The following is a 27,060-nucleotide window of genomic DNA, read 5'->3' as shown; positions in this document are numbered from 1 at the left end:
GGAGGGGTGTTGTAGTTTATTGACCACTGTGTAAGTGCTTCGTCCTCCTCCACAGGAAGTTGTGCCCATAATCAAAAGTGAATAGACCAAAGGGCGTTGTGTTCTTATTAACTGGTCTGATTGGACATGATGAGCAGATCTCGAATGGCAAATAGTCGACTAGACTTCCCTGGAAAGCAGTTCAAATGAATGCATTTCATTAGAAACATTACAAGTCTTCTATTTCTGATCATCTTGGCAAGCGAACCAGTTGATGCATGCATAGATTGAGGCTCCTGTTGTAGATCCATGTAGCTATTTCCATAGAATAGAATCCTAAGGAACCAAACGAGTCGAAAGGAAACTCCTTTTGCAGCCCTTTATTGTGAAAAGACGGGGGTCCAGTGATTACAGCCCTGTAGGTACGACCACTTCCTCTCCGGATGCACGTTATTGATAAAAGAGGTTATTCTCCTTCCTCTGTTCCATTCTAAAGCTGGGGACACGAACACGCGGAGGATGGGGACTAATATGATTTTGTACAGAAGAAAATAAAGTTTTACTGAACAAACGTCTCTTGTTTCAAATCCAACCACGACTACGGAAGTGCTGAGGAATGAGGGAACTGCAGTTTTACGCATTCTTGAATCTGGAAAGAAAGAAATACAAAAAGGTCATTTTAATATTTGAAATGTTGCAACATTTGAATCGTGTTTATTTGCTTCAAAGCTGAATATGAACATAGCCAAACAGGGCTTTTACAGTGTTTATAACAAAACAAAAAAGATGAGCATTTTTGTGACAATGCTGTACCTTTAAAATACTCTGGAAAGCTGTTTGTGAGTTTTCCACAAAAAGTCTGTCAAGTATTACTGTATTTTTCCATATATTTTAATTCAATTTATAATATTTTATGAACTTTGTCTTCTTACAAATATTAGTTATAATGCAAATTTCATTTTAAAAGCAAAATGCAACAAAAACATCTACTTTTGATATTTAATTAAAAGCATGCAAACTTTAGGATATCTAAAACCTGTTTAGTATTACTGATCCAAGGGCTACATTATCAACATTTAAAATAATGAACAATCTGAGCATTACAACAGGAAAGAAAAGCTTAGTTTAGTGAATATTTATTTGTATTTTTAAGTTATTTAGTGTATTTTAGGAGTTTTCTCTTGTGATTTTGATTGTTTTTAAGTCATCTTGAGTGTTTTTGTTGTTAATTTGTTTCTTTTTGTTGTCTTATTGTGTGTTTTTGGAGTTTAGTTTTTTTCTATGGTTTTTTTGCCATTTTATATTTTAGGTGAGTGTTTTTTAATTCACCGTGTGTATTTTTTATGCCATTTAGTATGTTCATGTTGTCCTTTTGTGTATTTTCTTGTCATTTTGTGTATTTTTATGGTTGTTTAGTGTATTTCTGGAGATATTTGTGTACTACAGGAGTTTTTTTTATATTTTTTTTAGTTTTTTTTATATTTTGATTGTTTTCGGAGTATTGTTTAGTTTTCTGGCATTTTACATTTTTGTTTTTTTTTTGTCATGTGTTTTTGAATTACTTTGTGTATTTTCTTTAAAGCCATTCAGTATATTTGTGTTGTCCTTTTGTGTATTTTCTAGCCACTTTGTGTATTTCATTCGGGGGCCGATGTCTGATGTAGGGGCTTTAAACCATTTATTTGCAAAAGTACACATATCATTTATATATTATATTAATTTTGGTTTTGTCATTTAAGATTTTTTTTCTTTGGTCATTTATATGTTTAGGTGTTTGAGTTTGTTTATCATTTTTGAAAAACTAAATCAACGCAAAAATCTGCTCATTTTTAATGGCTCTTTTTTTTTTTTACCTATATATTCTTATTACAATGTAAACATTGGCTGGATTTTCTAACTAGTTTATTTACTACCTACAGTGTAGTCAGTGAGTTAATGCAGGTCTAAGTTCTCACCTGAGCATCTCCTTGTACTTGTCCAGAGCCTCCTGGATCACATACTGGATGAAGGCTGGGTCCTGGAGCTCCAGTCCACTGGGAACAGTGAGGAGGAGAGGAGGAGAGTTCAGGATGTTCACCTCCACTTTGGTCTCAGTCAGAGGATTGTTCTGCTCATCCTGGCTCTCTGGCGCCACCTGTAGTGTAGAAACAGTAACTACAATAAACACACCAGTCTGCACCAGTTTACTGAAACATTTACTGAGTGGTTTTCTTTTGGCGGGGTACAATGAACCCTTTGGGGGTACTGTATCTGTTAAGTCACTTTAGCATTATCAGTTGTTCACACTTTATATCAGTTGTTACCAAAAGTTCCAGGATTCTGCAGCTTTTTTCAACATTGTGGCCAAATCTTTCGTTTTATGACTTTATATATACTAATACAGTGCTTGTCTGAAGTATGTATTCATATAGTTGTCAATTATGGCCAAATGAGTATGTGTTTGAAGGTTGGATGTACATACTCTGTACTCTAGTTTGATAAAGGGATATATTTGCGGGTGTAAAGTAAAATAGCGTGTGCGATATCTCTGGTTTATTTCTATGGGACACGTGCATGATAAATTGGTATATAAAGTAGATAATAAATGGAGCATCCCCTGTCCTTAGACCTGCGGCTCTGGAGCCTCATGTGGCTCTTTGACTCTTTTGCAATGGCTCCCGATAGCTTTCAAAACTATTGAAATAAATAATTATTTTCTTACAGAGGGTAATAATGACGAATGATTTTGACACCAAATAAAATCACGATACAATGATTTGTCAACCTAAAAATAAATCACATTGCACAATAACTGCCACCTTCCTATACTTCACCTCCTGAAACATCTACAGAACATTAACTTTCTCTGCACCTTAAGTTTTAAATCCCAGGTAAAATAACTGAATCAACTAAAAGACTATTCTGGATGTAAATATACATTTTAATTGTGTGGGGACGGATTAATTGAACTGCCAACATGCCGGCTTAATATGCATGCTTGATATGTGGCAAGAAATGTGTTATTTTTTGTAGCCCTTCAAATACATTGTCTAAAAAATAGATATTTTTACATAACATCATCCAATATAATTTTAACTGTATAGAATTTTATCCACTATGTTGTCCTCATTAAAAAGGTATTTTTTTCGGCTCCGGAAGGACTTTAATTCAGGCGAGATGAGGCAAAATGGCTCTTTTGAGAGTAAAGGTTGCAGACCCATGCCTTAGACCCTCCTTTGGCAAGAAAAACTAAAAAAAAAAACCCAGTGGGAAAATGAATTACACACATTCATGTCATGTACATCCTACATACTACCATAGAGAAGAGACACAGAAAAAAACTTCCATATATATATATGTGTGTGTGTGTGTGTGTGTTATTGTGTATTAAAATATTTGTTTTAGGACTCACTGCTTACGTTACTTTTCAGAACAGCATGGAAAGCACAGTTAAATGGATTACTGCAGATATGCGTTCTAACCCAGACCTTCTCCATAACAAGCTACACTACAGAACTCACTCACACGTGCTGTCCCCTTGAGGAGAAAAAGACTAACGTGGCACATATTGTGCAGCTGTTTGTTAATAAATGTGCCTGTGTGGCATTTGGATCATCACATTTAACCTACAATAGTTTTTCTGGTCAGACTTTATTTGAAATGAAATTATCGAGATTTATATATATATATATTTATACATTATTGTTTTTTTTAACTAGGTGCAAAAACGCATCCAAGTTAGAGAACGAGCATCGGGGCATTGTCTGATGCTTGGCAGTGGACAGCAAAATAAATACTCTTGGTTTTAGTTCATACTTTAGAAAAAGGCTGCCGAAAACTTGAGCTTCCATGAAAAGGGTTTTTCCTGAAGTTAAGGTTTATGGAATATGCTGCTCTCCATATGTAGACACATAAGGAAGCTTACATCATGTAAATCCCATCTTTAAATATTTCACGTCAGGGCTGCCCAAGTCCTGTCCTAGAGAGCTCCTGTCCTGCATGTTCTAGATGTCTCCCTGCTCATATAATGATGGTGTCATCAATGCAGCTGTGCAGAAAGCCTGATAACAAGCTGTAGCCTTTACAATCATCTGTGTGGGAACAGGGGACGAATCCACAGCAGTCAAGTTGACTATGGTCAGGTTTTTCTCTTTCTTTTTACAGACACAGAGAAACAATAAAAGTCACTAAATGCAATGAAGTAAAGTACTGGAGGAAAAGCAATGCAAACCCAGGGAGAACATGCAAACTAACAAAAAGTCACTGAGAAACTCCTACAAAAAGAGTTATTCTTATCCTTTAGAAGCTACTCAAGCTTCTTAAATGGCAAACTTGATTTATCTCCTTTCCTTTAACTGTCTAGATACAGTATATGAAGGTATGTGTGTACATACATTTGTATAAGTGTGTGTATATTTATATATATATGTATATATTACTTACAATAATTAAGGTACTTGATTTTTTGGCTATTTAATCTTAACATTTTCCTTCTTCCAGTTGGTATATTTCTCTTATCGTGACATGTACTTGTGTGAAAGTAGTTTTTTTTTTTTGTTTTTTTTTTGTCACTGTTCTCTGAAATTGTCTTTTTTTTAATCTAAGTGATCATGTGACATTTCTGATCACATGACTTTCTGATTCATTATAAGCTGCAGCTGTGAAGATTAACTATACCTGCCCCGACGAAGGCCATGTTAACTGACACATGTCGGACACGGGTGTCAAACTCATTTCAGTACCAGGGCCAAATACGGACCAGTTCGACCACAAGTGGGCCGCAGGTTTTATGTAGGAAAACGAACAATTTCAACATTAATGTGCCCAAGTTTGACCTTCCAGTTATAAATGAAGTAAGCATAAAATATGGAAGACATCAGCAATATCTAAGCAAAAAGTTACAGATATTTAAATGTCCTTTGATTAAATAATTGTTTGACCAATTAGTTTTTCGTTTTGGAAGATTTTGTGGAATAATGAGAAAAAATGCAAGGTTTTGAAAAAATTCACAGTTCTTTCAGCAACAATTTACAACTGAATTATTTGATAATTTACACATTAATTCATGTTTTCTCACTCACTTTCTCCTGTGGGCCGAATCGGATGCTCTAAAGGGCCTGATTTGGCCCACGGATCATGAGTTTCACACGTGTGGCGTAGGACAACTTTCTAATGTTTCTACAGCTCAAACCTTATTAACGGCTTTTTAAGATTGCCTCCGAGTGCCTCATAAATCTTTGAAATCTAACAAAAACTCACTGGTTCTTGTTGTAACTCAACAACCTTCTTGTCTATCTTTGTCTATCTGACCCCCTCACACACTCTTGTGGTGACCCCCTTTCATCCTCACTCACCAGGGTGACGCGGAAGACGTTCTGAGCCGTGCTGTTGTTGCTAAAAGCCTGAGTCACCCAACTGAACTCAGCCGCCATGTTGCTCAGCCAGTTGACCGTTTGGTCGGTGTGCTGCTGGACGATGGACAAGATCTCGTTGTACTGCCCTTTGGAGATGTCCAGCAGCTGGGAGACCTCATCCAGCTCCACATGCAGCTCTCGAACACTGGGGCATTCTGAAGATGAGAGGAAATCGAGTTAATCAATGCCAAGCGGGGAAAATGATGTGTTTTATTTTGGTGAATGTAGAGGCGGGGCTTCACCTGTGAGCAGAGCCCCCTGGCAGACCTCGCACTGGTTCTGTAGCCTCCAACACTCTGAGGTCTGTTTGCGAAGACTTCTGCACAACATTCTGTTCTGCAGGAAACGGGGGAAGCTCTTTCTCGCTGAATAAACAAAAACACTATTAGCTGGACCTTTCCATATCACGCTGTAATCATGAATAGGTCACGTTTGTTTTTGCTTTTTGGTATATCTAATAATTTAAGATAGACCCACTCAAGCCTTCTATGGCAGGCACTGCCAGGGCCAGGAGACGAGCGATTAAGGGCCGACTCAGCATCGGGAGATGATGGAGATAAAGTCAGTACCGGTGTTACGGTGGAAAAAAGGAAGGTTACCTCGTTTTGGCTTGTAAAGACACCCTCTGCGTTGGTGGGTGAAGAAGACCAGACCGAAGAGTTGGTGAATTAATAAAAAATGATTTTAATTCTAAAATAAATAAAAAGAGTACAAAGTGGGACAAAAATTAGTGACCGTGTGTGTGTGACTATGTAAGTGTGTAAGCATGTGAGTATGTGAACAGAGGGTGCCTCTGTGTCTATCCTTGGAGATTTGTATGTTTTGGGAAGATTTCATGTGTTTTTAAGAAGGTGACCTGACCCAGAGCTAGAAGCAAAGTTGAAGACATGAGAAGCACACAATGGAAAGTTACAACCTAAGGCTTAAGGAATAAGGTATATGAGTAAATATATTAATAAACATAACTAATAATTTTTGCCATAACACCGGCAATGATTAAAGTGTAAGTAAAGTGACAAAAATGAGTTAAAGGTGGCAGAACATCATCTAAAATTGGCAATAATGTTGCAAGAAAAGAGTGAAAAGTGACTAAATTGGGCCAAAACAGTCAAGAATGACAAGAATGTGGGCATAAAATAGTAAACATTTGAAATAGCAATGACAATTTTGTTTTGACTGAGCTTTGTCATACTGAGAGGATGGAGGTCTCACTTTGTTCACTTTTCTGAGGAGTTCTTGACCTTAAATATAACCTTGAGTTAAGGTCAAGGTCACATATTGAAAAGAAATGTTGTTCAATGGTACCAGTGGCCAAGTTATAGGGGAAAAAGTATTTTAAAGTATTTTTGTTTTGGCTGCGATTCGTCTTGCTGAGAGCATGGAGGTCTCACTTTGTTCACTTTTCTGAGGAGTTCTTGACCCTAAATATGACCTTGAGCAAAGGTCATACCCAAATACATTTGTATTCAGCAGAAAAAAGTTGGGTTTGGTGTTTAGTTACTAGAATATGCAGATATATCATCTCGTATGTTGTGTGCTTAAGCGTATCGTATGGTGGTGGGCCGCTATTATCAAAAATGCCAGGGCCATTTTTTGGTTCCAGTCCAGCCCTGACTAAAGGTGTAAGAAAAAAGCGATTTGACAATATATCACAATATTTCACTGCGCTATTATCGTATCTCTCCAAAAAATGTCTAAATTGCGCTAACATTAGCATAGCACGTAAACGCCAGGTCTCTATGTGTCAGTGAACTCCATCAAACCTTGTTAAACTACCTCACTCCTCAATATATTTTAGGTTGGAAGCTGATGTACTTTATTTTCATAAAACATACTGGACACTTTTATAGATGTATGTGGTTACTTTAAATAATTTAAGTACTTTACAGAATCAGACTCTGTTGTCAAAGCAAAAGTTTTTTTGAAAAATGTAATTTGACAGTTTGATAAACATAGCACTTGTTTATGATATTGGTATATGGATTACAGTCAGTTACTATTTACTTGTTCTCACAAGTTATAAAAAATTGAATTTGATACCATTTTGGACTTGTAAAGATAGATATCGCAATGTACAGTTCATCGTATTGTTTACTATCGGGATATATCGTATTGTGACGTGCAAATCGTGAATCCTATCGTATCGTCAAATTCATGACAATACACCTCCTACCTTTCTTCATCTTCTCCTCGGCTACTTTGTGAACGTCGTCGAACACCTGAGTCACCACGGCTCCAAACTCTTCCACCACGCTCCTGCCAAAGTCGTAGAAGGACTCCAGCACCTCGTCCAAGCCCACGCCCTGCAGGAAGCCAGAGTCTCTCCCGGGGTCATAGGGGTCGGCGGTGGGCTCCTGGGTGGGAGTTCCTGCTGTGTCGTTGAGGAAAGCACTCTGCAGGGCTTTGTCCAGCCTGCCTCTCATCATGGATACCAGTGTGATGCTGCGGTTCACCAGCATGCCCACTTTGCTAACCAGGCTGTTGAAGGAATCCTCGATCTTGGTGACGTCTGTATCGGAACTGTCGGGGCCCTGATTCACGAGGATGTCCCCGGACTCCTCACTGGACTGACGGGAACCAAAGCGCTGGGAGACTCTTTGGAAGAAACTCCCCACCTGAAACCCAGCATTGAAACGAGGAAGACAGACAGAAATGAAGATCACACCTTGGTCTTTGAACCCTTAAAACTAATATTAAAGCTATACAGTTGTGTTATTTTGCACGAGGGTGTCCAAAACAGGCCCCTGAGGATGAAGATTTTTTTATTTCATTATTCCTTACCTGAAAATGAAAACCAGCATAGATTCCCAATGTACATCAAATAATACCACAGTCCAAATTAAACATTTTCATGATTGGAAAGGAGCAGTAAGAAGAATTTTTATATTTCTGCCCCTGTCCCACATTTTATCCCAGTTTATGGAATAAGGCTATATATTCAAATTCCTGTGTAGCTTTAGGTCTAAACAGAGATGAGAAACATGCAATTTTATCACTTCATAACTGTACTCATGTCTTCATACTAGTGATAGACCGACTATTTCACCTTTGTTAACTTCAATAAATATTCAATTTTTAAAAATGAAAGTGTCTATTTGTACGGTTGCCGTACGAACAACCCATGACGCTATTGATACGATTTCCGAAGTACACGTACATAGCGTCTAAGGGTTAGGGTTAGATTATAACCCAATATCGCAACAATTTTTAGGGTTAGGGTTAGTGTAAGGGTTAGTCTTAGTCACTAGCCAATGAATGACCTATCACATGACCTAAACTGGACAAATAGGGGCGCTGCGTACAGATAGAATGTCGGTATATTGATATGGCAACCGTACGGATAGCCACTGCCTTTAAAAATTGAGACTCGTACCATTTGTTGTCATCATTGTGTGATTTCTTTATGATGTAAATTAAGGGAGCAAAAATAGTATCGGCTCCAAATATCGGCTCAAGAAAATCTGCAGTCCGTATCGGTCATCGGCTAAGGCTGATGGGAAAAAAAAAATCTGTATCTGCATCGGCCCTAAAAAACCCATATCGATCAATCCCTACTTCATACCTTTGCATGGAAAGCAGAGAAGCCTCTCTTGCAGGTGGAGGTGTAGAAGGTTTTACAAGCATCCTCCAGACAGGGCCTGCACTCCTCCCATTCAGACTGCAGGGAGTCTTTGCACTGCTCCTCGGCCTCCACCAGCTTCTCTGTCACCTCCTGTGAGAGTTGGGCTGCCCCCTAGTGCCACAGACCCCAATCGTGAGGTTACTTTTATCATTTGTTTTCTTTAAGTTTTTTTCCTTCCAACATTCAGGACCGTGGATGCTGACTGTACCTTTTTCTTGTCCCCGCTGTACCGTAAAGACTTCATCAGGTGTTCGTGTTTCTGCTCGTTCCTCCACATCACCTCCTTTATCTGCTTTACACCATACAGTGCTCTCCTCACCTCCTCATCCACCAGTTTCTCACCGTCAGCTGACAATTCTACACGGAACAAAGTTAAACAAATATTGAGATGTAGCCTGCTAAAGTGTGTGTGGTAAACCTAAGGCACGGCTACCAAAGTAAACCTTTGAGCATCCAATCCGGCCGTACATTTTAAACACTGGGGAAAAAAGCTAATCGTTGGGTAAAACACTTTCAAACTGAGTTGTTGTTGTTGTTGTTGTTGTTGTTGTTGTTGTTGTTGTTGTTTAATGATTTGCACCTAAATCCTCAAACAGGTGATAGAGTTAAAGAATAGCCCAGAGATTTTGGCTGACGTCCGTCGAGGCTTGATTATGGGCGGGGCTCCTGCAGCAGTTAAGACACGCCCAGTCTATACTATTAAATCTACAAAGAACAATCTATGCTATGCTAACTAGCAACACAATACTCACTATAGCTCTCTATTCACAGCTGTCTCGATCCAACCTACTCGCCACAGATTGCAGAGTCAACAGGTGCTAGTTTTTATTGGAGGGGCGGGGCTAACAGTGGTGGTTCGTGATGCAAGATGCCACCAAAGCGTCATCGGCCTCCAGCTCAGCCAATAGCAAAATTGGACTGTAATAGCAGGGTTTCGACCCATAGAGGGCACTCACTCTTACATTTTACAACAAAATATACCAAATTGAAGTACTTTGAGGAAAAATGTCAATAGTTGGATTAAGATCAATAAACTACACTACTTTATTCCCAAAAACATTTATTTTCAGAAGAAGAAGAAAAAAAAAAGGTTTTCGGGTTTAGTTTCTCTTTAAACATATGGTTGAACCTTTGCAGTGATTCCTCTTACACCAAGTCTGTCATTAATCCAACACAAAGTGACGCACTGCCTAAAGTCCTAAACCAATCTGAGGACAGAGTAGAGGTTAAAGTGAATAAAAACTCAGGGGTGTGTTTGCTCTCTAACGTTTTAAGGTGTCCTCTGTGATGCCTGTTGGTTGCTGTGCTGGAACAGAGTGAAGGACAGGCAGCGTCGCCGTGAGGAGCATCAAACCAATCAGCAGCTTCATTCTGAGGCCTTCTGATGGTCTACAAGCAAACACAAGGAGAGATTCCTCAAATATAGATCAATACAAAAGCATTTTCACACAAACAATGAATTTTTTATGTACAATGTCAACATACTAAAGCACCGACGTGTTTGTTTTTTTTTTTTTACTAATTACTAACATTTATTTATTTACTTATTTCAGACAATGTTCATTTAAATACAATAATAAAATACCATTATCATAAAAATGTAAACTTTTGCAAGGTAATGGTAAAAAAAAAACATATGTGAGATGTGTAAAGCTTTGAAACAACATGATTTATTATGTAAGTATTGTATAAAATGTAGATTATAAATAGTAAAGAATATAAACGAATATAATTAGTTGTATAATATGATGAATGTATGTACAATATAATTGAACAGCTTAATAATAATAATAATAATAATAATAATAATAATAATAATAATAATAATAATAATAATAATAATAATAAAAGACAGACAATAAATAAAAAGCAAAAACTAGTAGAAAAAAAAATCAACAAGAACTTTGCATTGATCCAAAACCTTTGATATTAACTTTGGTGAGTTTTAAAATGTTCACAATGAATCCGTGACAAAATCCCAAATGGACAAATTCTAACATCTTATCAGAAAAGTGGACAAATCCTGTTTTGTTTTTGTTTTTTTTTTGTTTTTTTAATAATTTTTCCTAACTTGCTTAACCATTGCCCTAACCCTAATAGGAATAAAATGTTTGTTGTCAGGATTTGTCACCCTTTAACACATGTAATGATTATGTCAGCCACAAGGAGGTGCTATATAATAGTTTTTAACAACAAATGAATCATTTATCTTCTCACATGGAGTTTTCTGCTTTAGATTTTAGCCCAAAAACTGGTGCAGGTTCATTAACAACCGATAAGGTGCAATAGTAGAATTATCGTAAAATCTCTACAGTGAGATAGGCCGTTGTTTACAGAGTAAATAAGAATAATCTTGGGGTTACACAAGTTGGCACCCCGCTGGGATCTTAAATCAATGAGGATGTTCTGACTTGACTAAAGTCATTATGAGCTTAAGATGCAGTTAAAAGACGCTTTATAAAATCCCTTTGGTAAGCAACACCCGTGTTTTATGTTTCCTGCATAATTGAGGTTTAAACAGTGAAGGAGAGTTTATAAATTACAATAAGAGCCTCCAGAGGCCTAAAGTAACAATGTGTGGCACATCAAAGCTGTTTCACACAAGATTTAACACTAAGTCGGCTACAACTTAACAGGAACACAAACCCCAGTCTTAACATTTAAATCTATGTCTGAATAATAAAAAATAGACTGAGGTCTATTGAAAAGGAAATCACAACAAAGGGAACTCACCAGCAGAGGAGAGAAAGTGTGTCCGTGCACAGGGATGCCCACAGTGCAGTGTAATGACTTTCTGCACGTCAGGTTATCTTCACTCGCTCCTGTCTATTTATGCACTTCATCCTATTATTGTATTTGCTTGGTGCATTAATCCAACCGTGTCAAGCTGACTGCAGGGCTTGTTTTGCACAAGAGAGTGCTTAGTCACGTTACGCACCAGGTTCAACAATCTGAATCATATTGTTTACACAGGACGTAATAATGCAGATTTAATCATATGAAGTCAGACATATTGTTAATAATTGTGGGATTGAGACAAGTGCTGTTACACTGTGTGCACAGCTGGATCACAAATAAAACAAAAATAATGAAAAGTGTCATGTGAAAACATACATGGATCAGCTTTGATTCTGGTATATATCAGGATTATATTTGTGATATTATTATTATTATTATTATTATTATTATTATTATTATTATTATTATTATTATTATTGGTTTTTTTTTTTGGTTTTTTTCTCAACTGCAATGTGTGCACCTGTATTCACTGTGGAGGCGTGGCAGCAGCAGTAGGAAAGTTCTGTATTTAGTTTTACCGGAAGCTAGCAAGAAAAACAATGGCAGACTTTTCATCAGGTTGAAGGTGGAGTCCATGGGTGGAGTTACCAGCGGAGGGGACGGATTTGAATTGTGACATCACAAATCTGGAAAATTTGAAATGGAGCAATTTTCTCTGTGTTGTAAGACTTAAAAAGACCACAAAAAAAATTATTATTATTATTTCACATTTTGTGTGCCGGTAGACACTCAAGTTACCTCATACTGTAGGTGATTAAAAAAGTGGATTTTTCATAATATGTCCCCTTTAAATACCAGTCTTCGACTGAATTATGTAGGTTTTTCTTTCTTTCTTTTTTTCTTTTCTTTAGTGTTTATTCTTTTTATTTGTAATATTTTTCTAGCTTCTGTAAGTAATTTCCACTGGGATAAACAAAGTATTTCTGATTCTTAAATCTAACCCATTGCAACATACCAGTAATTTATTTCCTTTTATAAAAAAAACAAATTTTGCCTGAACTCCTGTAAAACATTATATTTTCTAAACTTGTCCTTACCTTTGTTTCAATCAAGTGAGTAGTAATACCAATGACTTTGATTTTCTCAGATTTGTCAAGTGTACAGTTGTATGAAAAGACAGGAAGTTGGATCTGATGTACTTTTGTTTTCGGAATAAAATAAATAAATTTACTGATCTTTCTTTCTTCCTGTAGAACCTTATATTACGCTTAAAAAACCAACACATTTTAAAAAGCTGCATCATATTGTTAGTACTGTTCATTTGAACTACAATAAGCGGTGTTGGTGGTTTTATGAGAAACACTTTCCTGGACTAACATCCTCAATCATGATCCAGGAATAAATGTGATGGAATAATCTTGAAAAGCTGAAATTGTGGAAATTTAGTCCAAGTCTCAGACTTCTGTTTGTGTAGCTGATGATTTACATTCTGTCCTATTTAAAGTTCTGCATGCTTGCAAGAGTCTTCTTAGACAGTCATCCGTTTTTTGTGTGGATTGTCAATGGGAAAACAACGTTAGATGCACAATTTTTGCTGCTGAGTTATACAATCCAGATGCTGGAGGTGTCAGTTGGCCGTCAGTTCTGGCTGGTTTTAATTATTACCGGGAAAGGATCCCATTTTCTGGGTCACAGCATGCAAAGAGGGCACATTTTTTAAAGAAGATGAGTTAGCGGTAAAGAGATAAGAAAATAAGACCCTTTCACTCTAAGCCCCCCTCACATTTCATCAGAGAGCCAGGACACATTCCTACTGAGAGGACGTTTAGCTCCCACTTCTTTCACTTTAACCTCATGTGTTTGAATTTTGACGTTTTATTTTGAGTCAATGCCACAAGGGTGTCAGCTTGTTGCTGAATACAAAGGACTATGGTGACGCCCATAGAAAAGGGATATGTGATATTCAACTGTTGGGCTGCAGGAAACATGCAGGCCAACTATAAAACATGGGTGTTCCAGCTCTGGTTAAAGAGTGACTAAACCTGTGGTTTGCTGAGTGCTGTGAGCTGATTAATGGGCCCATTGGGGTGCTCTAGCTGGCTTCCTTGGGCAGTTGGCGTTCCCCCTTCAGCAGCCATATTGGTGTTGGATCAGCCCATTCTCTGGTGCAGCAGCTGGTTTCCTGTGCTATGTGTGGTGGGCTGGTGTGTGGAGGGCTGGGTGGTGGGGCATGGTGCTGCTGGGCCTTGACTAGAAGAAGGGGTTTGATGTGGATGCGTGAGGCAAGCGTGTGCTCTCTGGCCTGGCTGGTCCACGTTGGTCGGCCCCGCTGGCCTCCCTGAGTGTTATGCCAGGGCTAGGGTGTGTTGGGTAGTGAAACACTGGGCCAGAAGTTTTGGGTGCATACTCCTGACAGTTGGCTTATGGACTTGTCACTGGTTGGCGCAACATGGGGGAAAGCATGGGACTAGGAGGTTATCTGGATCTCTCTGGGAAGGTCAGCTCGGGCTCCCTGGTGCTGGTGGGGTGGCTTGCGTCTCCCTCCGGTGTCCCTCGGCTGGTCCTGGGACCTGGCCGCTGGTGGGTGCCAGCTGACTGCGGGGCTGGCGCGGTGCTAGTTGCCCTCTGGGTGAGGTTTTCGGCAGTTCTTCTGTGGTCTCAGGTGGGGGGTGCCCCTGGCCCTCCACTGGGGGATATGCTGTTGGGTCATGGGTGTGTGTGGGGTGGTGCTTGGCTTGGGATCTGTGTGACAATTTGGGGGCAGCACGGCCCCATGGGTGTGGTGACTCAGACCTCCTGTTCCCGTCGAGTGCTGCCTGCTTGGCTGTTCCTGTGGGTTTTTGGGGTCTCTATGGTTCACAATAGCGACTCCTGCACGCACATTGGTGGCGGTGGCAGATACACTGTCATGCCTTGCATATTAGGAAAGCTCTCATTGGGGCTTAATTTTAGACAAGTTGTTCCCAACTAAACTTTTGAAATCACTCTATGTATAACAGTAGACTGGCACAGTAGATTAAACCCAACTGCACAATATTCACATTAGTACCATCACATTATACTTTCAGTACAACCAAAATAGCTTAGAGCCAATTACTTTTAAATGCCCCACCATAACTCCCTCTCCCTTGTTGTCCCCCCCTCATAACACTGCACTGACTTTTTATATCTTTCCCATCTTATCAAGTTTAGCTTACCCTTAATAATAATAATAATAATAATAATAATAATAATAATTCATGTTATTTAAAAGCGCCTTTCAGGCCACCCAAGGACACTTTACAATAAAATCAGTAATATAAGTAATAAAAACAATAATTAAAACAGTGTAATACATTAAAACAGTAAACACCGAGAGTGGGCAGATTGAAAGAGATTTGTTTTGAGTCTGGATTTGAAGAGGGGTAAAGTGTCCATGTTTTTGGTGTACGGGGGAACAAAATAAATGTATTTGTTTGTTTTGTTAAAACATGCATAGCTGCCACACACACACACACACACACACACACATTCCACTGTGTTGATAGAATATGCAGACAAGGAGTAAATAAATGTTGATTAAATTATGGCCATGCAGCTTTTTGTGTGTGTTTAACATTGTAAGTAAATATCCCGGATGTATTCTAATATCCTTGATGGAGTTAAAACAGCCCTGATCCAGGTCCGAGCGTAGCCCCGTGGCCCCGCCCCTCTCCCGTATCCCCCTCACATCTGCGCACAGATGTGGCGAACACGTGGTTTCCCGAGCAGCAGCAGCAGCAGCAGCAGCAGCAGCACTTCCTCTCACGTTCAGATTCCTTCACTTTGAGGCTTTCTCTGGGTTCTTCTCTGAGCTCCACCATCTAAAGGGAGAAACAACAAATAACACTCGAGCAAACTTTTTGTTCGTACTGTTACGTTTTCTTTCTTTCTTTTAAAGTCGTGCACAAAGAGGCGATGACCTGCAGAGAAACACACATGGAGCTTTGATGGTTTTTTTTTTTTTTTTGGGGAGTGATTGACGCACATTCCAGAAAGCAGGACTTTAGGATCGATGCCAAAGCGATGCTGTGAGCGTGAATCCAACCAGCAGCTTTTCACCGGCGCACTTTTCCAAACCACAATGAAAGGTAAGTCCTCATCGACCTAGTGGAGGTTCTTCTACTCCTGGACCTGCAGGGTTCCTCGGGTTTTTATTTATGTATTTATTTATTTTAGTCCTGTACTGGAGAAACGTGTGGGCTCCAGTTCACGTCTGACATCTGGTTTCCATCAGGACTGTGTTTGCATCTGTCCTCTGACTGCAACACATCAAACACCAACATACAGGGGAGTCAGTGTTTATCCACAAAGCTTCGGTCCTTTAACTCTGTGATTCCCAAAGTTTGTCTGCAGCTTTACACTCAACATAGAAGTAGGTTTTATTTCTTAAAAAAAACGAAAAACAAAAAAAAAAAAAAACAACCAACATGCAGGAGTTGCAGAAAAAACAAAGACATGTTGCATGCCTTTGAAGATAAAAGCAAAAAATTTCTAGCTTTTAGTCTCTAACAGGATTGTTAGAAGTTGAGCAATTGATGTTTTCTATATCAGAGTTTTGGGCTCCATGTATTTACCTTAATAACAGTTCTTTACTTTATGCATTATATAATGTATAAACAAACTCCACATACATGACTCACTGATCCCTGGACTTCAGCTTGAGAACACATTGTCTAAACCAGGGGTGTCAAACTCATTTTAGTTCAGGGGCCAAATATAAAGTAGTCTGATCTTAAGTGGGCCACAGATTTTAGGCAGGAAAACGAGCAATTTCAACAATGATTTCCCCGAGTGGCACTTTGAGATCTAAATGATCCATAAAGTATGTGAGACGCCGACAAAATCCACGCAATAAGTGACAGATATCAGTCCCTGCAGGATTTTACATTTTAAATTTAGTGGATTTTGTGAAAAACAGAAGAAATCATTTCAGGAAAATGGATTCCTTTGAACAATATGAGATCCTCCAAACATTGTGGAGTTTGATTAAATGTGTATTTAGAAGAGCTGAGAGAGCTACAACTGAATTATTTGGTCATTTACACAAGAATTCACGTTTTTAGTGTCTTTTTTATGTTCTCCTGCAGGCCAATATGGATGGTCTAAAAGGCCAGATTTGGCTCCCGGGCCTTGAGTTTGTCACATGTAGTGTAAAGTTGTAAACCATCACAATTTCAGCCAGTGTTTTTCGCAGAGTGATGATGACAAGAGAAAAAGTTATATTCATATTTCAGACGTAGCAGATGGCACACTTTTATCACAACAGGGGCCACAAACGTGATTGTGTATGATCTAACGGCCACATTATCAACATTCATGTCGGCATTTAGAATAATAGCCATTCTGATCATTAACACAGGAATGATTTGTGTATTTTTTGTTGTCGTTTTGTGCATTATTGTTGTCATTTTGTGTGTTTTTGGAACATTTTATGTAGTTTTGTTGTTGTTTTGTATGTCTGGGGTCATTGTGTGTATTTTTATTGTGGTTTAATTGAGTTTGTTTTAGTCATTTTGTGTTATTTTCATTACTTTTGTGTGTTTTCTAGCCCACGGGCCAACTGTTGCCTCTCTCTGAGGTAGGTCAAAGTAATTACGGTAGCAGTTTGGGTGGTCTGGGTTGAAGGTAAAAAGTAAATATTGTACGTTAACGAATTGGCTAGAGTTGTTTCAAAGAATCTAAGACTTAATGTAACTACTAATCAGGTCCTGGGGTAGTTTGAGGACGATTTTGGGATTTTTAAAGCTGCTTTGTGGTTTTGGAAATCATTAGTTGACGAGAACATGCACATGGGTGTTCTTACATCATTATTCTCCTAAAGTGTTATTTACCTTTATAGGAACTAACAATGTGGCTTTTTTGAATGTTCCACTCTGGAAAATCCACTTCGTGTTCACATAAATCAAAGAAGAAAAGTGTCCACTGTAAAACTGTCTGTATAAAGATGATTGTGGGACATTATTTGTCGACCTATTAACAAACCCTTCCACCGTGCTCAGTCAGCACTGCTATGTGCTAAGCTAACTTCAACATATGGGACTTGTCCATTGTAAACAGTCAGAGGCAGACAGCACATTCTGAAACTTGTGAAACGTAAATTTTCCCAAAGGAGGGAAATCATTCATTTTCCTCATGCATCCCCATACAATAGGGTGGAGTAGTTTACAGTGTAGCCTCCATGCTGCCCTCGTGTGGTGAGTTCTGCTAAAACAGGACCTTTACGAGTGTCCTTACCCACAACTAAAGACACGCGGATGGAGAAAATAGGCTGTTCAGGGAAGGACCAAAGGGATCCTGTTTTTCTTACGAACGGAGGACAAGGACTCCACACCAAATGACCAAAAGTACATCACGTCAATTGACTTCGAAAATAATGGATGTCACACAATCTTTTGCTTATTTCGGCTCCAAGTGGGAAGCAGATTGCGTAGAATGTTTATTACAGCAGAGGAGTCGACCACTTATACTGGCAAACTTGTATTTTTGTAAATGCAATGTAACTATAGTTTGCCCCTCAGTCTTTCTGTCCCTTATGTAAGAAACATAGTAAAAAATGATCTAAATACAGTCAACAACAGTTTTGGAGAGACGGCATGAACTAAAAGTGCCGTGGCAGTTTTTTTTTCTGCCATAGGCCAGTTTTTTCTGCTGCGGCGGTTTCTTGTGGTATGCAGCACATTGTCCCACATTGTCCCAGAGAGTCCCATATTGTCCAAAAATGTCTTACATTGTCCCAGAGTGTCTCAAATTGTCCTACATTGTCTCAAGTTGTCCTACATTGTCCCAAATTGTGCTACATTGTACAGAGTGTCCTAAATTTGCTACATTGTACAGTGTCCTAAATTGTCAGTCCTACAATGTCCAAAATTGTCCCACATTGTCCCAGAGTGTTCCAAATTGTCCTACATTGTCCCAGAGTGTCCAAAATTGTCCCAGAGAGTCCAAAATTGGTCCAAGTTGTTGTAAATTGTCCCATAGTGCCCGAAATTGTCCTACATTGTCCCAGAGTGACCCACATTGTCCTACATTGTCCCAGAGTGTTCCAAATTGTCCTACATTGTCCCAGAGTGACCCACATTGTCCTACATTGTCCCATAGTGTCCCAAATTGTGCTACATTGTACAGAGTGTTCTAAATTGTCAGTCCTACAATGTCCTGCATTGTCCCATTGTGTCCCAAATTGTCCCAGAGAGTCCAAAATTGGTCCAAGTTGTTGTAAATTGTCCCATAGTGCCCGAAATTGTCCTACATTGTCCCAGAGTGACCCACATTGTCCTACATTGTCCCATATTGTCCCAAATTGTCCTACATTGTCCCAGAGTGTCTCAAATTGTCCTACACTGTCTGAAATTGTCCTACATTGTCCCAAATTGTACTACATTGTACAGCGTATCCTAAATTATCAGTCCTACAATGTCCAAAATTGTCCCAGTGTCCAAAATTGTGGGAGACAATTCACCTACTTAAAACCATTGTCCTAAAAGGAAAAACGGGATAAAAGATAATTTAAGTCGTGGTACTTTTGCGGTGATTGAGGCGCTCTGATTACCGTAATTCTTCGGTGTGTCTGTAGCACTAACATGAGCCTGAGTAGTAAATGGTGTGATTTGCCAGAGAAAATACCTTTGGATGTGCTCTGTATGGACCACAGACATGTGTCAGAGATACGGCATTGTGAGGGATAAATTGTGCACTACAAACGGTTCTACAATCTCTGATTTGGCAGGTCGTTGTCATGTTTTTATCCTTGATGATCTGATATTGTCAGATTGCAACACCCTTACTACCAACTGTCCCAAGGCAAGGCACATTTATGTGTAGAGCGCATTTCATTCACAAAGCATTTCAATGTGCTTTGCATTATTTAAAAGAGCAACAGAAAATGCTAAACTGTTAAAATAAAATAATAATAATAAAAAAAACAGTAGAGCATTAAACATTGTTTAAAATCAACTATTAAAACATCAAATCAACAGTAAATTGATTGTCATAGGCAGCAGAGATAAAGAGTGCCTTTAACTTTGATTAAAAAATGTGCACATTAGATGCTGACGTCAGCTCTGCTGCAGTTTGTTCCACTTCTTTGCAGCATAACAACTAAAAGCAGCCTCACCATGTTTACTGTGAACTCTGGGCTCCACTATCTGACCTGTGTCCATAGATCTGAGAGACCTGCTGGGTTCAGACCTGACTAACACCTCACTGATGTATTCTGGACCAAAACCATTCACAGATTTATACACCAGCAGCAGAACTTTGAAGTCTTGTCCGAGGATGACTGTCCCTACTTACCTACTGTACCTACCTACCTACACAACTTCCTACTTACCTACTGTCCATACCTACAATACTAACAAACCTAACTATCTTCCTGTGATTGTAGGTACTCATATTAGCAGTGAATGAGCTAATGGTTAAAGGTTAAACTGTCACTTCAGTGTTTTTCAAAGCTGAAAAACATTTTATTCTCTATCTGTCCTTTAAACAACTTTCTTTCTCTGATTTCATTACAGACGACTTTGCTGATGAGGAGGAGGTTCAGTCCTTTGGCTACAAGAGGTTTGGTGAGTAGAAAGTTGCCCTTAGACTTCTACATTCACTCATTTTCCTTCATATGCTTCATCACAGTGCTGTTCATTTGTGGCGTAGTATTTTTCTTGGCTGTGGCCCATTGACAATAATCACATGTTGAACCGAGGCTGCACTTTATTTCCCAGAAACGCTTACTTCTGGCCCCCCCTGTTCATTTTTACTGCCCTGCAGTGGAGTACAATAGCAAGCCACCACATCCTGGGTGTTCCTGACCAATGGATGACTTTGTACAGTTATCACCATCAGTGTACTTTTGTATCAGCCAACACAAAGCAGAACAGAATACCTTGGTTAGATGTTAAAACGACAAACTTTAAATAAGTTTCAGTCATTTCCTGGTTTCTGTTTTCATAAAATAAATGAATGTTTCTGGAGCTGCACTTTTCAGATGTCTAAATAAATCTGAGTAAGTGTTATTACACCTCAGCAGTTTTATATTTTTCCAGAATGTAGCAAAAAAAAACCTTTTAAAACTAATCTAAAAAAAAAAAATGATTATCATTACAATTTATTTAAAGTGGTACCTACTTATCAACTGTGTCTACCAACTATAAATACACAGCAACCTACCCACACATATATCTACTTACCTACCTAGCTAGCTAGACCAGTGTTTCTAAAGTGGGGGTACGCGATGCCATTATAGGGGGTACTTGAGACGGAGAGAGAGGAAAATTAACAAATGAAAGCATTAAAAAATATGGGGTTTTATAATGTTTATTATTAGTTAAAAATGATAATCATGCAAAATATTACCATGAACAACTCACAAAATGGCACAATAACACAAAATAAGAGAAAAAATAGAACAGACGAACAACCACAAAATACACAAAAAGAGAGAAAAAAACGTGCCATTATCAGCAACACACAAAACGACAACAAAGACACAATAAATGAGAGAAAAATACACAAGATCACTACGAAATACACCAAAGAAGCAGAGAAACATACATAACAGCTTATGAAACAACCAAACGACACCAAAAACACACACACCGAGATAGAATGATTTAAATAGTACCAATAACACACAAAAACAAAAATAAGATAAAAATATACTGAATAATAAAAGGAACAGACAAACAACAACAAAATGCACAGAATGACACAAAAAACATACAAAATGATCTTGATTAAGAACATGAACTGAAAATACAAGTCTTGGTCCCACATCAGGGGGGAGATGACTGGAAATGATAAAAATGTATTCAGGAGGCACTAAATACTGTTTCTTTCCTCTTATTTTCAAATTGAGATTCTTTAAAATGTGTGTTATCACTCATTCATTCCATCATTATGCTCTATAGTTGTTTTTTCACATAATTCTGAGCAAAATGTTGTGCTTGGATAAAAAGGGGCGGCGGGGGGAGGGGTACTTGAGCCAAAAACATTTGTGAACTATTGCGCGAGACGATGACTGTTTAAGTTTGAGCATAATGATTCTGCGTCATTCCTTCTACTCGACCGTGTAGTATTGTACAAGTTGGCGCATTGATTGAACAATACACCTCTAAAGTGGATTCATTCCCTTCATATCTGGAGCAAATAGCAAAGCAACCACAAACTTACCACATCTGCTTTGCAGCAAGCCATCACTGCAAGTGTGTAAAATAGGAGAATATGCTGATCTGTTTCCTGCAACCACGTTGGAAGTTTATTCAAAGCTAACGTATATACTGTGAAGGAGTATTGGCAGCGGAGTGTAAAAGACTTCATGGTCCAGGCCTGTGCTGTGTCAGCAAAAGACCAGGGTAAAAAAGAAGGGTCTGGAAAGAGAGAAAAATGCAGTCTGACTTCACAGAAAGATATTTTCTGTGTTTTACAGCTGTTCTTTTTTTCCTGTATCTCCAACTGAGGAGTAATGTTTTATCACTTTTTGGTAGTGAGCTTTTGTTTAAATCTGGCTCGTGGGGGAACCATTTGTCAAAGGTTTTATTTTAAGCCATGAAGTCGCATTCTTTGCCGTGACTTATTTTAGGGAACAAAACAGCGAGTGGTTTTAATTTCCAGGGGGTTTATTACCGAGGAAGAATGTTTTCAGAATGCCTGCCTGTTTCTTACAACCCCCTCCAGGGCACGTATGCATGCACTTTGTGTCCTGTTGCCGTAATGAAAGATTATTCACTGGTGTTTTCAATAAAGAGCAGTTGGGGTCGGAAAGAGGGAGAAGACGCAGAGGGAACAAACAATGAAGTAAGACAAAAAAAAGATGACAAAATTATCTTATTCCAGTTGTCGGCTACTAGTTCAAACTCCTTCTTTGCTTGCTAAATAACAATAGAATGACTTTGAGATAAAAATGTAAAAAAGGTGTTAGATCTTTGAATACTATTGTTGCTCAAGGTCATCAATCCTTGATCTACCAGTGTCAGACTGACAGCTTTAGATCCCAGACTGAGTTGATAGCTCTGCGTCATGGAGGCCAGCGCTCCACTGGGATTTCTGCTCACAGACCCAGAGGTTGGCTGCAGGTCAGCAGAACAAAGCAGTTTACTCTCATAACGAGGGTTTGATGCATTTTAGCATCTTACCAAAGTGTAGGCCATGGTTGATCATTAGATTTTCGAACTTACTGTAAATGTTACTCAAGGAATCATTAAACACGGGACGTGATGTTAAACCGTCCTTTGTGCCAAAAGATGGTCATCACATGAGGTTTACCATTTCAGAGTGACGTAAGAGCTGTGTCTCAGTAATGGGATGTCAAATTTGGAGCGCATCTTCGGTAGTCGTGTTCCTTTGAATCAGGGGATGTTTCAGCCTTACTAGACACCTTCATCAAAGGTGGCTAGCTACAGGGTGATCAAGAGTTTTCCACTTTCTCCTGTATCACACGGTCTGTGCCCTGAGTTCTTTTTTCTCCCCAGGAAGTGTCTGCTCTCTGATCTCTTTGTAGTTCTCTGTGGCTGGGTAGAGTCCTCCACCGGCATTTCTGTGGTTGTACAAACCTCTTCAGTGACATGGTGCTGACGCACTGTGAACTTCTATTGACTGATTTGACTGGTTGCTTCGTAAGAAGTACTGGTCAATGCAACTCCCTTGCCTTTGCTCTCAAAATGTCCATTAGAAACATCAGCCAGCAGACTGGTAGGGAAGTGTCTGGACAATAGGGCACTAACGGGTCTTTAAGATGTACTGGAGCTTGATCAATCACTACGTTTACATGCGGCCTATAACCCATTCATAACCAGAATATTAGCAATAACCCAGTCACGCAAAGTCATGTAAACACCGTCAAAAACCGGAATATGACCCCTGGGATACTCCTTTTCTAACCCGAAATTTTGGTCATGTAAACACATATCGGCATATCCCCAACGAAAGGAACATTAATTTGCGTTCAGCAATCTGCGCATGTTCTATTCTCAAGGATTCTTGGTCTTTTGAGTAAGTTCTTATATGCGGCACGCAGCCTACCGGAAGTAAACAAGAAGCAGAGCCAAGCATGGCGAAGGCACACAGCACCACGCCACACTTTTGCAGCGAGGAGGAAACTGACTACTTCATTAGTGTGGTGAACAACATGAATGTAGTGTCTTTTGTTGACGGTAGAAAGCACAGAGGTGTGTTGCCGTGTGCTGCTGCTGCTGCTGTTGTTGTTGTCTTTAGATACAGGAAGAAGAAGCAGGAAATGATGCGTCTTTGCGTCATGACGTTGTTCGTACGTCCAGACGTTACACATGTAAACGGGTTATTCCTAATGTTTCAGAAACCCGAATATTGACCTTAACCCTGATATTGACTGCATGTAAGCATAGTGATTGAGAGCTTTGTATGCTAACAGGATGATTTTAGATTATATTCTAGATTTTACAGAAAGCCAATGAAGTTTTTAAAGAACGCAATTCAGTGGGTTTGACTTTTCTGTGGATTCCTATCAACTGACTTCAGTCCATTGAGGTTGACACGACGTGGAGCAGGACAGTTGTGGACCTGGGTCGTCCCAGGGCAACGTGTCGTTGTTGTGAGAAGTTGACAGTTGAAAGTTAAAAGAAATTGTGAGAGAAGCTATGACTGTTCAAGTGTTTGATGGGTTGTATTTGTGTATTTGTTGAGAAGCTCACACTACTTTTTTTATTTCATCAGAAAGACAACAGATGTCTTCCTCCAGATTGGCAATTTTATTGCCGTTTTGCAGTATGATTTATTTCTCTGAGGATGAGTGTGAGTGATGTGCCAAAACATGCATGTGAGGGTATTTTCATTGTCAATTTTGATTGATTTCGTTTTCAAAAAATATATTTTGAAAGAAAAATATGAAACCAACAATCTAGCCTTTTCCCCTTCAGTCAGGGAATTACGTAGATTCCATCGCTTTTCCACAATCATGGAAAATCGAGGCCCAGGATATGTAGTTTTCAGTGGTTTCTGAGGTGATGTGGTTTGTTTGTCCTTATTTTCTCGCTATTTGAAGATGAAGAACGCCATGCCTGCAGCTGAAAAAGTAATTAGGGTTCAGTTGGGGGAAGGGGACGGGGCAATGTAAATACACATCCCCGGGGGTGAGAAGTCCACTTTTGTTGGGGTTTCGCTCCCATTTGTCAATATTTTTGGTTATCAAATAACTGGAAGTTGGCTCTGGTGCAGTTTAGATTTCAAAATAAAATCCTGAGGAGGAAGCAACACCAGAAAAACACATCATGACCCTTGAGCTGCCTTGGAGACTGTGTGCTTTATTCAACCTTCAACTAAATCACACGAGAAACCCTCAAAAACCAAGGTGAAACGTTTCCTTGTAATAAAGACATCTTTGAAGGGGCATCATTGAGAGAAAACACTCCTTTTGGCGTTTATCTCTGTCGTTTATGTGAGTGGAGGTGTTGTGACTGAAACCAACGTCCTTAAACACTACTGCATACGTCAGTCACTCAGTTTAAATCCCACTTCTAAAAGCAGCTGTCATCTGCGAGCTGTTTTCTCTCCAATGAAGAATGTTTGTCAGACTCCACATTTTTGGCTCAGTTGCAGGAACAACACACATTCAAAAGTGAAAGTGTCTGAATCGGTCTTCAGCCAACAGTCTCAGACGATTTGGGATAAACAGTGGAAATCTTCTGGAGAACATTGTCCATGTTGCTCTGTGTTATCATTGTTTTGGAATACGTTTGGTTTTATACACTTTTACAAAATCAACAGTCAGCTCTGTGCATTTGTCGCAGCTGTTTATTCCTGTATTTGTGCTAATACTTGAGGATGTCCGTGTGTTACACAACAGATTGAAATGTTTTCCATTTACTTAGCTCCACAGTGTCCTTAATAACTATTTCCAGTCAGACATGTGGTTGTGTGTTCACATCTGTACGACTGCTCCAAAGTAAACACTGCAATCACTCAGTCGCATGCGTGATTCCCGCACTGAGTTGCCTAATAGTGGGCAGTGTAATAACTCACTGTTATTTAATGTGCTTGATTTCTTTCTTATATTTTGCAACACCAAACTTTGTGCAGGGGATTGCTTTGATTTGAATCAACAGGATTTCAGAGCTCAAACAAAGGTTGGTGACGCTAAGCTTTTCTGCAGACGTGACGCAAAAGCATTGTTGTATGGGGCGCCGATTGTAAAGTTGCACATGCCAAAATAAACAGCAACTTTTGCAACATTTAGCAACAAGCAACGTTTACAAAATGTATGTGAATTTATAATTTATGTTACTTTTGACCAGATTTACAGCAATATTTTTGAAATTTGTGATTTTTTACTTGTAAATATATCATGTCAATGTAAAATTTAAATGTTAAATCTAAATCTAAATGTTACATATAGATGTTAAATTTAAATGCTAACAGTTAAATGTAATTAGTAAATCTAAATCTAAATGTTAAATCTAAATGCTAAACGTTAGATCTAAATGCTAAGTGTTAAATCTAAATCTAAATGGTAAATCTAAATGTTAAATCTAAACGCTAAATGTTAAAATCTAAATCTAAATAGTAAATCTAAATGTTAAAATCTAAATCTAAACGGTGTGTTTGCACATTAGCTCAATATTTAGCTGACATTTAGATTTAACATTTAGTAGTTAGATTTAGATTTAATATTTAACATTTAGATTTAACATTAACATTATTTAGGAGGGAAAAATATTACAAATATTGCTGTACATCTGGTCAAAAGTAACAAAACATTTCACATGCGTTTTTTAAACATGGTTTGTTGCTAAATGTTGTGAAAAGTTGCTGTTTATTCTAGCATGTGCAACTTTACAATCCTCACGTCATATTGTTGGAGATGAAAACTTTTCACATAATAGATTATTTATGCAAATATCCTTTTTGTAAAACCAGGGTGCAATTGCAGTCATTTTTGATTAGCAACTGTTTGTACAAACACTGACAATTTCTGCAAATAATCCCACATATTATTATTCAATTTTTGAGAATATTCAAACTTGGGTACAATAATGTTGAAATTGCTCTTTGTTCTTCCTAAAATGTGTAGTTTTTTTGGTTCAGCCTACTTGAGATCAAACTGGGTGGGCTATGTACTCTCACAGGCTAATGTGTTACGGTAACTACTTGTTAAAACAATAATCTAACCAGCCAATCCTCTGACAGCCACTTTATACATGCATTTAGCTTTAGCTGATTAGTGGAAAAACGGACTTGCACAGTGCCCAAATGATATTAATGCACTGTTGCACTTTACATAAAGTTTCATGCCTACGCAAGCATATAAAATGTATATAAATGCACATGTTTAAAAAGTCATTT

At 38.7% G+C, this 27,060-nt stretch overlaps 2 protein-coding genes across 2 annotated transcripts in view; one reads left to right on the top strand and one right to left on the bottom strand.

The window, feature by feature from the left end:
• Positions 1 to 1,930: 1,930 nt before the first annotated feature.
• On the bottom strand, positions 1,931 to 11,810 carry clul1 (clusterin-like 1 (retinal)). The gene is made up of 8 exons (XM_028441375.1): positions 11,728 to 11,810; positions 10,262 to 10,383; positions 9,203 to 9,351; positions 8,935 to 9,105; positions 7,546 to 7,987; positions 5,615 to 5,737; positions 5,313 to 5,527; positions 1,931 to 2,113 (listed from the first exon to the last, which is right to left on the bottom strand). Exons 2-8 carry the CDS (start codon positions 10,362 to 10,364, stop codon positions 1,931 to 1,933), a joined length of 1,386 nt encoding a protein of 461 aa, XP_028297176.1. The 5' UTR covers positions 10,365 to 10,383; positions 11,728 to 11,810.
• Positions 11,811 to 15,465: 3,655 nt separating this feature from the next.
• colec12 (collectin sub-family member 12) overlaps positions 15,466 to 27,060 on the top strand; it is a 38,065-nt gene continuing 26,470 nt past the window's right edge. The window contains exons 1-2 of the mRNA XM_028441387.1: positions 15,466 to 15,842; positions 20,268 to 20,318. Of these exons, the coding sequence (XP_028297188.1) occupies positions 15,767 to 15,842; positions 20,268 to 20,318 (127 nt within the window). The 5' untranslated portion in view covers positions 15,466 to 15,766. The remainder of the gene's footprint in view (positions 15,843 to 20,267; positions 20,319 to 27,060) is intronic.

Source organism: Gouania willdenowi, unplaced genomic scaffold (assembly GCF_900634775.1).
Source record: "Gouania willdenowi unplaced genomic scaffold, fGouWil2.1 scaffold_228_arrow_ctg1, whole genome shotgun sequence".
Lineage (NCBI taxonomy): Eukaryota > Metazoa > Chordata > Actinopteri > Blenniiformes > Gobiesocidae > Gouania > Gouania willdenowi.
This window is presented reverse-complemented; position numbering and strand designations above follow the sequence as displayed.